At 38.4% G+C, this 14,892-nt stretch overlaps 1 protein-coding gene across 2 annotated transcripts in view; it reads left to right on the forward strand.

Moving 5' to 3' along the window:
- The window catches only part of adamts17 (ADAM metallopeptidase with thrombospondin type 1 motif, 17), a 57,006-nt gene extending 53,435 nt beyond the window's left edge, over positions 1-3,571 (forward strand). For both annotated transcript variants that reach the window (XM_087785419.1, XM_087785420.1), the window contains 4 exons: positions 148-352; positions 1,062-1,214; positions 2,686-2,863; positions 3,238-3,571. In XM_087785419.1, coding sequence (XP_087641545.1) covers positions 148-352; positions 1,062-1,214; positions 2,686-2,863; positions 3,238-3,389 — 688 coding nt within the window. In that variant the 3' untranslated portion in view covers positions 3,390-3,571. The remainder of the gene's footprint in view (positions 1-147; positions 353-1,061; positions 1,215-2,685; positions 2,864-3,237) is intronic.
- Positions 3,572-14,892: the final 11,321 nt, after the last annotated feature.

Consider the following 14,892-nt stretch of genomic DNA (forward strand, 5'->3'; position numbering starts at 1 on the left):
TAGAACAAGGAACTGGATCAGGTCTAGTTCTTCCCCTTCCATACTTCTTCATGAAGATTGTTACATTTTTCATTTCCTCAGCAGGAACTGCTGTTTGTGATGACTTATGACGATGAATTATTCTGCATTTCCTTGTTGGTACTGTAGGTGGGTGATAGGGGACTGGGGGTCCTGCACAGTCACGTGTGGTAAGGGACTACAGAAGAGGGACGTGGTCTGTGTGTACCAGCTACAGAATGGCTCGCTCATACACACCAGGGACGGGTACTGCCAGGGAGTAAGGCCACCTGTGGTGCAGGACTGTGAGGGCCGTCTTTGTCTTACCATGTGGGAGGCGTCAGAGTGGTCCAAGGTACACACACATACACGCACAGGTTATGCTAATGCAGTAAATATGACAATAACAATAAGTATCAACAACCAGTCGAGCATCCAGACGGTGCTCATGTTTTCATGTAATATACACACAGTAGCTATCACAGTCATGAATATACATAATAGGGATGGTATACAACGTAGATAAGTTCCTGTTGAACCAATTACAAAGAAGGACCTGGCGACAAACAGCAACAGCGCTTTAGGTACATGCATGCAGAATGTAGTCACTTGTCATGGTCTGATGGAGCTTAATGGATCATTAGCATACCACATGTCATCTTTTGCTCTGTTAGCTATTCTATTAAAACTTCACAACATTTTAAAACTCAGAGCACCCCCAACTGACCTCTAAAAGAATGGCACTTCATCTTGAAGCTTTATCAACCCAGTATGCTATGCTTGAAAAAAAAAATGTTAATAAAACATAACTCACTGATATGTAAATTATAACTTCAATTATAATGTATTTCTTCATCCATTTATTAATATAAAAAACCCTGTGTTTGTAGCCCTTTATAAATTAGGATTATACTGTATATAAGTAATAAACCTAAAAATGTTTAATATATGTGGCAATTGTAAAACTGGCATAAGGATTAATCTGGCAGTGATGATGTTGAGGATCCCCTTCTCCTGTTTTTTAATTCACTCTTGCAACTTACAAATTTTGTTGTTCTCTTCAGTGTTCTTCAGACTGTGGTCAGGGCGTCCGGAGACGCTCGGTGTCCTGCACAAACCCGCAGGGTCTTTGTGACCCGCTGTCCCAGCCCAGTCAGGAGGAGCCGTGTGATGATTATTCTAAATGTTACGAGTGGAAGACTGGAGATTGGTCCAAGGTAAAAATACAAATAGAGATTGCTTTTTTAAGCTTCCACTGAAACACCTAAAAATTCCTTACTCAGAAGTTTTAACTTGGATCAATAATAATGCTGACACAACATAGGTGAATTAAATCATAGGGATTTCCCAGTCAGTTTTCAAGTTTGTAGATCCCAGATGGTAGATCCTGACAAAAGACAAGACTAAACGTAATCTGCAAATGGTTACACATTGTTTTACAAATTTTACAATTATATGTATTGGAATTTTTTTTACTACGTTTTTTTTTGGACTACAGTGGTCAGTACTATTTAAAAGTACCAATTGAAGATGGTGAACATGGTCGTAGAGTTTAAGGTCATTTAGGAAATAAAGGCCATCACTCGCTGGTTGAAAACGATCCCCCCAACTAAAGTGTTTTGTGTTTCGATGGGGAATCTGTGGTCCATCTGGTTGGGGGCCTCCTCAGTGATGCGATGCCAATTGCACAACTGCTGAATGAAAGCTACAGAAATTTTCCCAAACCACTATACATGAGCCAAAACAAAAAGAAGTAAGACCTACTAAGAATAGTTCTTTTTTTAAGTGAAGACAAGTGTGTGCATGTGTGTGGTTGTGAGTGTGAGAAAGTGAAAAAATCAGGGAATCCTTGAGTCGAGCACCATCAGATCTCCCTGGCAAAAAATAAAACTCCCAGAAGCTGAAGCCAGTAGGTCAAGAAGAGACAGATGGTCACATAGAAACATAATGTCCAGAGATTTGAGCTGCATCCAGAACCAGTGACCTCCTGGGAAAATGTGCTGCTCACCAATGGACAGATGGCCACTAGACCACAGAGCCACTTGGGCTCCATATGACTTAAAACTCTACTATACTCTATTATAAACTCCTGTTATATTCCAATCATTATCAGCATGGCTGTAGGTCAAAAGAGATGCTGGTACGTTCAGGATCAAATTTCAGGAACATTTGAATAATGACTTTTCATGCAGCATCACCTTCTTTAAAAATGTGGAATTTCCGATGAAGTTGGAAAAGGATAGAATTTCAAGATACATTCTTCCCCAGGTGAAGGAGTACATCTCTCCCCAGTCAGGAGAAATCGAAGCATGGGATTACAGAGTCATGAGGTCTTTGTATCGGTCTTGCGTGGTAATGGTGAAGTGGCTTGGGAACCTTTTAGAAATCCTCTTATTGTTCTGCGCATGCCAAGCTGGTAGGACCCGGGTTCAGAACCATGTCACAGTGAAGGTACCTTTATCTCACTTCGCATAGAAAGGGAGTGGAATGTCAAGGCCTTTAAGCGGCCCATCCTCAGATAAATTAAAAGTAATTTGTCCCTATTATTAATAATGAGATAAAGAAAACAAGAATTTGGACATTCTCTGTATTTTTTCTTTGTTTTTGTGTTTTTTTTGTAAATACACCTTGTATATACAACTGTGCTAAAATATAAGAGCACGGCTGCTTTCGTGTGTTGTGTTCCAGTGCTCTGCATCTTGTGGAAAGGGTCTGCAGTCCCGAGTGGTCCAGTGTATGCACAAAGTGACGGGTCGCCACGGAAACGACTGCCCAACTGCCCCAAGGCCACCGACATACAGAGCCTGCCACCAGGGAACCTGCAATGAGAAAATCAACGTGAACACCATCACATCCCCTCGGCTAGGTGAGGCACTGTCACATGGTGTGGGTCAGCCCAATGACAAACAGGTCCTAAGAGTCAACTGTAAGTCCTCTCAACTGTGAAAAAAAAGGTATAAATTAAAAAATGAAGTGACAAACTGGGAGATATGTAATTTTAAAAATTTAGTAGATTTCAACATTTCATTGGTCAAATAAATTAATTTAAAAAGTTTAGCTTGAAATGAGACGTTTCAATTTGAAATATTGCCATAGCAGGAAATATGTGTCTATTTAATCCATACTGTGGTGATTCTCAAGGAAAACACAGTGATACTTGTTTAAAGTTCATATATGGCCTATCTTGTCTCTTATGGTCACTCTCTCTGAAGATAAATGTTTCTTCCCCTCCGCCTGCAGCTGCTCTCACCTACAAGTGCATGGGGGACCAGTGGACCATCTACTGCCATGTGATCCGGGAGAAGAACCTGTGTCAGGACATGAGGTGGTATCAGCGCTGCTGCGAAACCTGTAGAGACTTTTATGCCAAAAAGATTTTGCACAAAAGCTAATGACCAAACGAACCTTCCTCCTCCACATAGTTCCTTTGTTCCTCATTGATATTGTTTAATTTTGTATTTCTTATTGAGGATGCAATTTCTTTTGTATGGACTCCATGAGACGTCACTGTGGAATTTGTTCAACCTGCTCAGCTTCTAAGACTTGAACCACATCTCTTGCTGTACACCAAAAACCCACAGGAAACCGATCAGGTGGAATATTGCTCAGAAATAGGTGCTTGAATTTGAAGTTCACAAGCAGGTGATGATTTTAATGATCATGCGCCTCCTATGTAATATGCACCTGTTAATCTCCTTTTGTTGTACTGTATGATAGATGTTAATAAATTAGATAGGTTTATATAATTTCTATTACCAATATAAGGAGCCATGGTATGACTGAGACCCATGAATCCTCTGTTCTGCAGAGAACCTTGGATAGCTCATGTAGCAAAGATAATTAGGGTGAAATGTATTGAGCTTGAACGCAGCATGAAATGCATTGGCATCTTTTAACTCATTAATACTGCAAATGGCTGTGAGCACTTGGATCACGACAAATGAAAGGTGGAGAGAACAGTGCTCAAGATGTGCATACATGTGCATACAGAAATGGGCGCTTTTGACGTGCTGCTTCATGTTTCAAACAGAAATCCGGATAGACAGGGATGGTTATACTTAAGGTTTTATACCAGGGCCAAATCTGTACTTTTGAATCAGTCCCTAAAATTAAAGATTCGAAGGTGTGCAAACTTCCACGAACAGAGTCTCTGGGATGTCAAAATCATATTAGCTGTTAAAATATTTTCTAAACTTCAACATGTTCCATTGTAATGACGATATATTGTGACAGTATTATTTTTGGGTAAAGATTTTCCACTGTAGACTTTGTCTAGTTTGTGTTCTGTCAGTATTATTTATGGCCCAAATAAGTTCAATGGGGAAATTGTGTGCTGAGAATCACTCATTACAACATGAGTATTTTTAAATGAATACATGTAATAATTTAAATGGTTAAAGGAGTTTTAATTTTGTGGGGAGGGGGGAGAAAAAATATCATAATCATACCATATCCACATGATATTTCTGATCTTATTGCTCATCTGGACTCTGTTGAGGTGTTTTGCTACTCTGAAGTCTCTGTCAAAACAAGGCTGTTGAGAAGTTATGGAACCTCTCAGTTTAAGGGGTGAATGAACCATGTCATCAACAAATGTATTATCACAGATTCAAGTTTACTTTCCTTAAAAGCAATCTGCCCTATTTATTGTTGGGTGGTGTTGTCCTGCAGGTGCAGCAAGCTAAGTGACTGTAAAAATTGAATTGCAGTGGATTAATAAATTGATTCATCCGTTAAAAGTATTACACCTCGCCAGTGTGTCATGCTGGGTTCAAGCTCAGGTTACATAGGGTTTTAAAAAGTTTTAGTTTTTGTGTTTCTGTTGAAATATTGTTCATTGATTGAACACACAGTAGGAGTGTGTGGAAGGCTATGATGTGTGTAGCATTGAGTGTTATTAACCAAACATTGTCAGCTATCTAACTAAAACACATCCCAAAAACACACTCACAACAGATACACAATATACTGCATCAATCTGCCTACTCCAGGAATCTTAATTATTTGTACTATTTTATTATTATTAATTATCACATGATTTATTTCAATCAGGTTCAGACTTTCTTTAAATAACTATTTGACAGTGTGTGTGTGGGTGTGTGATGCTGAATGGTGCTATTGTCCAGGGTTTTTGCTATCAGTCAAAACTTGTAGGAAAACAATGTAGGATATTTAAAACACCTTTTATCTGACGTGGATCCACTTTTCCATGGTTCTGGTACTGTACTTTGTTTGAGTTGCACATTGTTGTGTTATACTAAGTGAACAACTTAACATTTATTTTCATGGTGCTGATAGGTTTATACAGGGACTATTGTCGCTCCCCTTTTGTGTCCAACATCCACGATTGTGTCAGATTCTATTAAGATTTAAAGTCTACTGTATCGTGATCTCTTTTGTTCTTTTTTACATAATAAAAAATGTGATTTTACATGAATATTTAGCCTACTTTTTTGTTCTCAGTGTCAAGAAAGTGAAACATTTCTGTCTCATCTGATATAAGATATTAGTGTATCTTTCTTTATCATACTTCTTTACGCCAAACTATTATCAGTTGATCAGACAAGATGTTAAGGAAAAGGATGAGTTATGGTAAAATTGAACACTGTATATTCCCATTCATTGTTTTTCATGAATTTGTATAATAAGGGACGGCTTGACCAGGATGACAGGTAAATGCATATTAGCCACTGTAGCTTTAACTGTGGTTTCAGTACTGTATTTTCAAGATGGCTGCTCATCGACCTTAAAACTGTGGTTCTGAGGTAACAAATTGGCGATGTCCAAATTTTACACTGTCCATGGTTCCTGAGGACTTACAATAACAGGGAGAGTAAACACATCCAATAGTTCAGCTTGTGTTACTAATAGGATGAATCTTTTGGAACATCGCTATACGTCATACTGTATGTGGCGTCACACACAACTCAAAGGTCACAGATGAAAGAAGTGTTCTGCTTTAGAAGCTGATGCTGGATATGAAGGGGCATGTTCCAGTGAGAGGGGTCACATCAAAGACTCCTAGGAAATGTATTCTTTGTTGAAGTGGAAGAGATAAAATGTTGGTGCGGTCCAGGCTGAACAGAAGGGACACGAAGACTGTCACCCTCACAGGTATTCATCAACACGAATGAAAGTCACTGCAGACTGTACACAGATGTGGCAGCAGGGATTTGGATGTTCACGTGACCTGGGATATTTCAAGATGAGACGCTGACAGATGCAGTAGAGACTCCAGACAGGAGCAGTCAGCGCAAAATAGAGAGAAACAAACAAAGGATTACAACAATCAAACGTTTGTTTCTGTCCAGACCAACAACTTTTCTATTGCCTTGAAAATATGCTGCAGCGGGTAAGCGGTATGAATTTAAATGTTTACTCAGAAGAGTGGGCCAATAATCAATGGGGCAAACCACAACTCATTTGGGTGACATTCCAGGAGCAATTGATAAAATTAAAGCTAAAGTTGTATCTTCTTCGGTCTCACAGTTTCACAGATTTCTTTTTTTGCATATAATACTGCATATTTAATCATATTGTAGCATTCCCAACTGACTGCAGCAGATCACAGCCAACACAAAAACGCAGAAACAATGCTCTCCTCTTCCGCTGTAAATCAAATCTTGACAGCGTGGAAGCAATTTTGCAAAATCAGATTTTTCAAAATGGGATTCAATTGTTTAGTTAGCCCATCCCTTAAAGAAAGTTTATTATTAAGGCTCATGTATGATAAGAGATTAGAGTGAAGTAATTGACAGTTGTGGTTGATTAGCTGGGCGGCAAAGCATCATGGGAGCTGTTCAGGCTGATTTTGGGTCACAAAAACTTCAAACACCAGACATTTTTTTGAATCTCTAAATATCCCCCTTGGACAGGTCGGACAGCAGTTCACACTATATCAGTAGATGTTTTGAAAAGATCCATGGCAGACAAAAATGTTAGTTTTCAAATCTCACTGGGGATCAACCCTCAAATACTAGGCAGCTTTTCTCTTGCAGCCAGTCAGCCACCCCAACCTTCATAGTAAGAGTTTGGTAGTGTGCATGCACATGTGTAGGTGTGTGTGTGCGTGTGCACCTTAATAGTAGAGAAGAGATAGCCAGAGCCAGAATAATGAATATTTTGTTTGTTTTTCCTCTTGCAGAAAATTGCTGTGCAGCGTGCTCCTAAGGAGGCGCTTAAACAGAGAAGGGCAATTAATCATTCCACCCAAATGGTTCAGGATGGAATCATTCGGATGGCCCAGATGGCACCTCACGAAATGTGTGTGTGCTTCTTGAGCACTTGTCTGTGTGTGTGATAGAGCTGCAGTGCTTAATGTGAAAGTAAATAAGCAGACTGGCAGCAGTGGACTTGGACACCACAAGCCGTCCTCTCTTTCTTACATTTACATGTTCCAGAGGCCTACATGAAGCCAAGCTGTGGTTGGCTGTTTTGCCATCTAGTGGTGTTATTAATAAATGCAATAAAGAAAACAAAGCTAGATAGTTATACAATATAAAGTAGATATATATATATATATATATATATATATATATATATATATATATATATATATATATATCACTTAAGCATGCATTCCAGAAGTCTTTTGCAAATAAGTATTCTAAATAATACAATACTTATTCCAATAGACTTCTCCAAGCCCTGACAACAGTTTGTAGATTATAGAGTCAACTCAGGATAGCTTGAAGGAAATGCTTTGTGTAACTATCCAAAAGGTTGAAAAACTGTCGGAAACCCATGGCATTCCTCTTTCTCTTCTTCGGTATAATCACATAGCTGATGTTTTCAATAAAGCTGCTGACTCACAGTAGAGACCTGTCAGGTCTCACATCACAGAGCTGTGTGGCAATACAGCTCTGTTTATATTTATTCACATAATTATTCCAGCGAGAGCAAAGACACTGGTCCACTTAAAAGGCTGATGAGTTAAATCCGTATCCCCCTACCAGTACATCAGCACTTTACAACCAGAACAAGCTCTGAAAGCAGCGTCTGAAGACTTGAGTCTGACCTTGCTGCGCAAATATTGTTTTTGCTGAATCACTCAAACAAAAAGTAGGAAATATTCATGAACCATTCCAAAAAAACAGTGATTAATGGCTAGATTCAGGGCCAAAGCTGAGCTTCAATTAATGCAACAATACGGTTAAAAAGGATTCAATTCCTCTTTACTACAACTAAGTTTATATAGAAGTATAGATTGCATGGCATAGTTGAGATACATCTTTTAAATGACCTTTGGATTACAGACTTCAACTAAGTAGATTCACATCCATTTATGCCTCTATTCAAAAGAAGGAAAGGAAATGAATAACTAAGAACATAATCTACTGTTTAAGGTTTGATGATTAGAAAAATATGTATAACAAAGCAAATCAATACTTATTTTATTATTAGGCAATGTATGAGGAGAGTGGGAGAGTGTTTGCTGCTCTAATTTCTTCAAAAGGGCAAATTCAATTGTAGTCAAAAGGAAATTGTGACGTGTAGACTTGGCAGATCCAAATGCAGTAGCAAATGATTGAGTTTAGCTTGAATTCAAGTTTTTCATAAAGTTAGGCAAGATAAAGAAACTAGAGTCAGTGAATGAATTAAAACAAAAATAACAACTGCTTGAAGAGTAATTAAAATAATAATATCCTCTGGGTCCAACAAAAACAATATCCAGTTGATTTTAAGGAAGCAAATCACAGTGGTGACAGCGTCCAATCACTGACACTCTATAAACAAAGAAAAATCTTCAGAAGACAAAAACTGACAGCATTGAATAGATGGAACAGTCGACTCCCACTCCAGGGATAGAAACAGGCAAAGCTTGTACCCATACACCACCCTGAAAGGGGACATTCCAGTAGCTGAAGAGTTTGGGTAATTGTGGGTGTATTCCACCCAGTGAAGATGTGAAATCCAGGAGAAAGGGTGTTGAGCAGAAACACAAATAAGAGCCTTCTCAAGGAACTGATTGGCCCACACCACTTGTTCGCTAGAATGTGGATGATATCCTGAGGAAAGGCAAGGAGTTGCACCGATAGCCTTACAAAGGTACATAACACCTATGACACAAATTCAGCGCCTCATTCAAAGAAATGAACCGCACAAATACCATGAAGTGGGAACACATGTGCTACCAAGCCTTCCACAGCTCGCGCAAGTTAATGTAGGGAATGAAATTAAATGGCCGACCACATTCATGTGCATTCATGACATGAGGGTGGTAGGCCGGTCATGAAGTCAACTGCCAGGTAAAACCAAGGACAGGGGGATGGATAAGACTGAGAGGGAGTGTAAAGTGAGAGAATAGAGGAGAGTATGGAGTAAACTGAAAACTGCAGGAGTGTTTGTGAGGTCGAAACGCATAAGTAGATACTCAAAGTAACCTAACAGTGTCTTAAAATCAGTCTTCCATTTATTACCCATCCTTACATCTACTTAATGGTAGGGATTTCTTAAGTTTAACATGAAAAACATAAAAAAAATACTTGCCTTGTTGAGGGACTCAAGGAGTGGATCAATGAGACTTTAAGGGTACTGGTTTCTGGCCGTGATCTCATTAAGTCCCCTACAATCAACAGAATGTCTCAGAGTCTTTCTTGGAACCAAAACATAGCCCTGAGCAGAGGTGTAAGGAGCTGCTCGGGAATCACTAATGGTGATTCTCAAGCTGTCCGATCAGCACGATAAACATTGTATACCAGATTTGAAGGTAAATTGGAACCAGGCAAGAAACAGAGCAAAACACTTCTCCAAGATCATGATGATCAGCAGGAGCTGGGCATAGGGCAGGAGCAGTGTGAGGCACTAGTAGATCCCAAACTTGTGAGATCTAGTGGATGAATCAGGTACTTGGACTTGCTAAGTGTACTATGGACTATACTGTCTATGCTCAAGATGTAGCTCACATATCCTACTATCCATCTTATTAGCAAAAATAATGAGGCCTGTAAGGATATGACAACTTATTTTAGCTAACTTTCCACAATGACGAGCACGGCCATGTTAGAAGATAAGTCTTTAGAGTATCCGACTAATCATACATCACAAATGACTCGAGGTGTTTACCTGAATATTCATACTATTAAAAGATACGCCATTTCGTTAGAACTTTGCGCTCGGCACTCGAAGACATCTCATCGCATATTTCACTAAACAAGCATTTTCTCTTCTGTGTCCTTCTTTACCACCACCACGTATCGAGACTGGGGTCGGGTTAATTCATCGGAAAACCTTAACAGGCCTTTAAATAAGTCAGGTTCATCTCTGGTGGATGGATGATCGTTTACCTCCTCTGTCCACCAACAAATAAAAAAATTGTTTGGTAGTATTGGTGTATTTGTGTATTGGTCTAGAACGCAGGTTCATTCCAACCCCTCTCATATAAGCATTACAGTTCAAGAACAAACAGGCAGCCCTTGGGTCCGGTCTCTTGGTCAATATATTGTACTTAAGCCTTCTGAACAGCCTGATCAATTCTAGGGTTTTAGGAAGGGTGGAAGGAAATTATGGAAAATGCTCAATAGGCTTGCCATCAACCACAAGAAACAAGAATATATATATATAAAACAGGTGATTTTGGAATTTAGTTTGGCATTCAAACGTCATCTTGACTCTTTTGGGTAAAAATCATGTTTCAGTTTTTTTTAAATAAAGTGTGTAAATGTTTAAAATACAAACTAGGACCAGTTTAGAAACATCTAACTGACAGCGAAACTGGAGATCATATGTCTGGTGAGAACATCACAAATAGATGTACCAATAAACAAAAATTGAAAATTGGTTATGTACCACTGAACATTTACTTAAAAACACTGACATGCTTTTTGGTCAAGAATTTAATGTAGCATGTACCCTTTTCCTGTTTTGGCTTATGATTCACCTAAAATATGCACCGTGGTTCAAAAGGGTTGGGAAACAGTGTTCAACATCATTATATATAGTCCACAACCAACATTCTCATCCTGTTTTTACCCATCTCTCATCAGATCTCTTCCTTCATTCTTCTGACTCCAACTTCTGTGCTTATGTTTCTCTCGCCCTCCTCTGCTTTTGTGTAGAGTAAGTCAAGTGGGAGTGGGTGTGACAGTTCTGATGACTTAATTGTGTTACGGGAGAGTATTCAACACTATCCCAAAAGTTTATTTTTATAAATATCTGTAGATGCCAAAGATGCAATATTATTAAATTAACCTAGGAAAATGGAATGTAGGCAGCCTCCTCAATTTTATCTGGACTCTAGCATTCACCCCATCAGCTATTTTGCTACCAAGTAATTTTTAAATAACTCTGTTATTATTCAACACTTCAAATTAAATTGAATGGAAATGAACTTCACTTACATCCCAGGAAGGAATAGTTCACACAGCAGTCTTACTAACACACTAACACACACACACAACACACACACTTTTAAAAATTGTTCTCTGTATAAACAAATCATACCAATGTGTTTATATGTATGTGTTAATCCAGCATCTAATTGCTAATGTGTTGTTTTCTTAATCTACTTTCTCGTTCTTAAAACTGCTCTTTAGGGATAAATAAAGTGATGTGAAACATTTGAGTAGGCCCAGGAATATCTCTAATCTCAAGCTTATTTTATAAGTATTTTTATTTTACAACTATTATTGTAGATTTATAGTTAATTTTTTAAATCAATAATGAACAAATGTATTTGGAAATGTACCACAACAGAGATAAGTTTCAAACCATAAGTTAAAAAACAGGCTATGGATGTTATGCAGCAGATATCACAAGTAGGTATACCAGGATGTTAGTTAGGGAAGGATAGAACATGCAGTTAACAAATAGATTGTCACAGCATGATCAAAGATTAATAAAACGTTTCATTTATATATATATATATATATATATATATATATATACAGTACTGTACAAAAGTTTTAGGCATGTGTGAAAAAATGTTATAAGAATGCTAAGAGTGCTTTCAAAAATATAAATAATATATATATATTTTTTTATCAATTTACAAAATGCAAAGTGAGCGAATAAAAGATATAAAATCTAATCAATATTTGTTGTTACTACCCTTCACCTTCAAACCAGCATCAATTATTATAGGTACATTTGTACAAAGTCAGGGGATTTGTAGGATTCTAGTGAGGTGTATGATCAACCAATTATACCAAACAGGTTCTAATGATCATCAATTTTACAAGTAGATTGAAACACAGTCATTAAGTGAAAAAGATACATGTGTCGGAGCTTAAAACTGGGTGAGGAACAAACTCTGCTACCAAGCTGAGGTTGTGGAAGACAGTTTCATGTCACAGGTCATACACCATGGCAAGACTGAGCACAGCAACAAGACACAAGGTAGTTCTACTGCAGCAGCAAGGTTTCTCCTGGACAAAGATTTCAAAGCAGACTGTGGTTTCAAGATGTTCAAGCTCTTTTGAAGAAACAAAGAAACGGGCAACGTTGAAGATTGTAGACACAGTGGTCGGCCAAGGAAACTTAGTGCAGCAGATGAAAGACACATGAAGCTTATTTCCCTTTGAAATCGGAAGATGTCCAGCTGTGCCTTCACCTCAGAACTGGCAGAAACCAGTGGGACCCAGGTACACCATCTACTGTCCGGAGAAGTCTGAAGTGTCTTCATGAAAGAGTTGCAGCCAAAAAGCCATTCCTCCGACATGGAAACAAGGCCAAGATACTCAACTATGCACGAAAGCATAGGAACTGGGTGCACAAAAATGGCAGCAGGTGCTCCTGACTGATGAAATATTTGGCTGTAGCAGAAGGCAGTTTGTTCGCCGAAGGGCTGGAGAACGGTACAATGAGTGTCAACAGGCAACAGTGAACCATGGTGGAGGTTCCTTGCAAGTTTGGGCTGTATTTCTGCAAATGGAGTTGTAGATTTGGTCAGGATTAATGGTTTCCTCAATGCTGAGAAATACATGCAGATACTTATCCATCATCAATACCATCAAGGAGGCGTATGTTTGGCCCAAAATGTATTCTACAGCAGGACAACGATCCCAAGCATACAGCCAATGACATTAAGGAATATATCTTCAGCGTCACCAAATATACATTTCTCTTCTGTTCATTCACTGCATTTTGTTAATTGATGGAAATATTAACACTTCCATTTGTGAAAGCATTCTTAGTTTACAGCATTTCTTCGCACCTGCCTAAAACTTTTGCACAGTACTCTATATATATCTATTTTTTAATTAAAAAAAAAAAAATTTTTTTAAGGGCAACTGATATCAAACTCTAACTCTCCTGACTTCAAATATTGAAGTCTCCCTTTCCAAGATGCACTTAGTCTCTCATAGAAACTGTGTTTTTACTTGAAAAAAATGTTGTCCCGTCTGAAATCTTGGTGGACGAGAGGTTATGTGAGCAGACTCCATTGTGATGTAAATAGGTCTTAACTACTCCTACAGTCAGCCGTAAGTCCCACTTTGTTTATACGAGTCCCTTAGGGGTTAAGACTTCCTGGATTGATGACGTGCGGTGACAAACCTGAAAGCTTGACCAATCACAGCAGAGTGATTTACTTTCATCTCAAGTAATATTAAGCTTTTTCAGTGGGTGTGGCTAAGCACATTTTCTGTAAAAATCAATTACAATCAATTAAAAAACAGTTCGGAGCAAACAGACAAGAGAGTACAAGAGAGATCAAATCAATTTAAGAAACACTTAAATCAACACATTAGTTTCCGTAGGCTTTTACCCTAAATCAATAGAAAAGCTCTACAGTTATAACTGATGTTGGTATTTCTGATGGTTAAGGGTGCAGAAATGTTGATTTAGCTTTGATTTATAAGCATACATAAAAGCCAATATGAAAACATCTAAAAAAATATCTACCAATTTGGAAAAAATCATCATTACAAAAAATATTTCTTGTTTGTTTCACAACATTAAAAAATACTCAGATCCGTCAGTCAGATAAAAGATCAGATAGAAGACAGTCTTCAGTTACAGACTTCCTTTGTTCTTGTACTGTTTTTGCTAAATGTGCATAAATCCAGATTGAAGGGTTTCTGCATCCAGCTTTGACATTGCATGTATGCGAGTATGGCAAACTGAAGTGAACAAGCTTCTTGGCTACAAAATGCTCCCCTGTTGTGTTCATCAAACACAACAGGGGAGTCCATCTGGCATCATCTCTTCAGTTTTATTGAGACATTTTCAGTACCTTGACCTTTAGATGAACTTCATTTTTTAAATATCTAAAAATCAACATCAATAAGTAATACTTGTGGTTGTTTTGCATGGGTTAAACGTTATTTTAGGTCCACTGGGGCAGGTCCATACATGCATCTGTAGAAGCCAGTCGAGTCAAATTTTTAACTGATAAGTTGGAGGAAGTTGCTGTATAATGTAGTGGCTGAACAGAAGGGGGCAAAGTTCTGACCCATGGGGTACTCCTCAGGTGAATGTATGTTGATATGAGTGGGAAAGGCTGTACTAGTTCCGGTTTATCACCCATGTCTGAAAAAAGCCGAGGGCAGTGTAAGTGAGTCCAATGTGATTGGAGCGGGTTACCAGTGGTCAGGGTGGTCGAGATGGTAACCTGAGAAAACATAGAGAAAAAAAGTGAAACTGATAAAAACAAAACTTATCGTGCTATTCACATGTCATGTTTGAAACGTTTCTGGAATTCAAGGCTACCAAGACAACATTCCGAGCCAAAGCAGAACAACTCTCATAATAAGCATGACCAACTGAACTAAAACTAACAACTTTCATCTTCCCCTTTAAGTCGATGGACTGTGTCTGGTTGTTTAGTGTACCAGGTGTAGAGGTCTTAGTATCTCTCACTGAAAGAAAAGTCCCCATTAAACCTTGGAGGTCTGTAATGGTTTTGCAGAGAAGAATAGGGAAAATACCTCAAAGCTTGTGGCATCATTTCCCAAA

Source organism: Callionymus lyra, chromosome 2, assembly GCF_982586985.1.
Source record: "Callionymus lyra chromosome 2, fCalLyr1.hap1.1, whole genome shotgun sequence".
Taxonomy (NCBI): domain Eukaryota; kingdom Metazoa; phylum Chordata; class Actinopteri; order Syngnathiformes; family Callionymidae; genus Callionymus; species Callionymus lyra.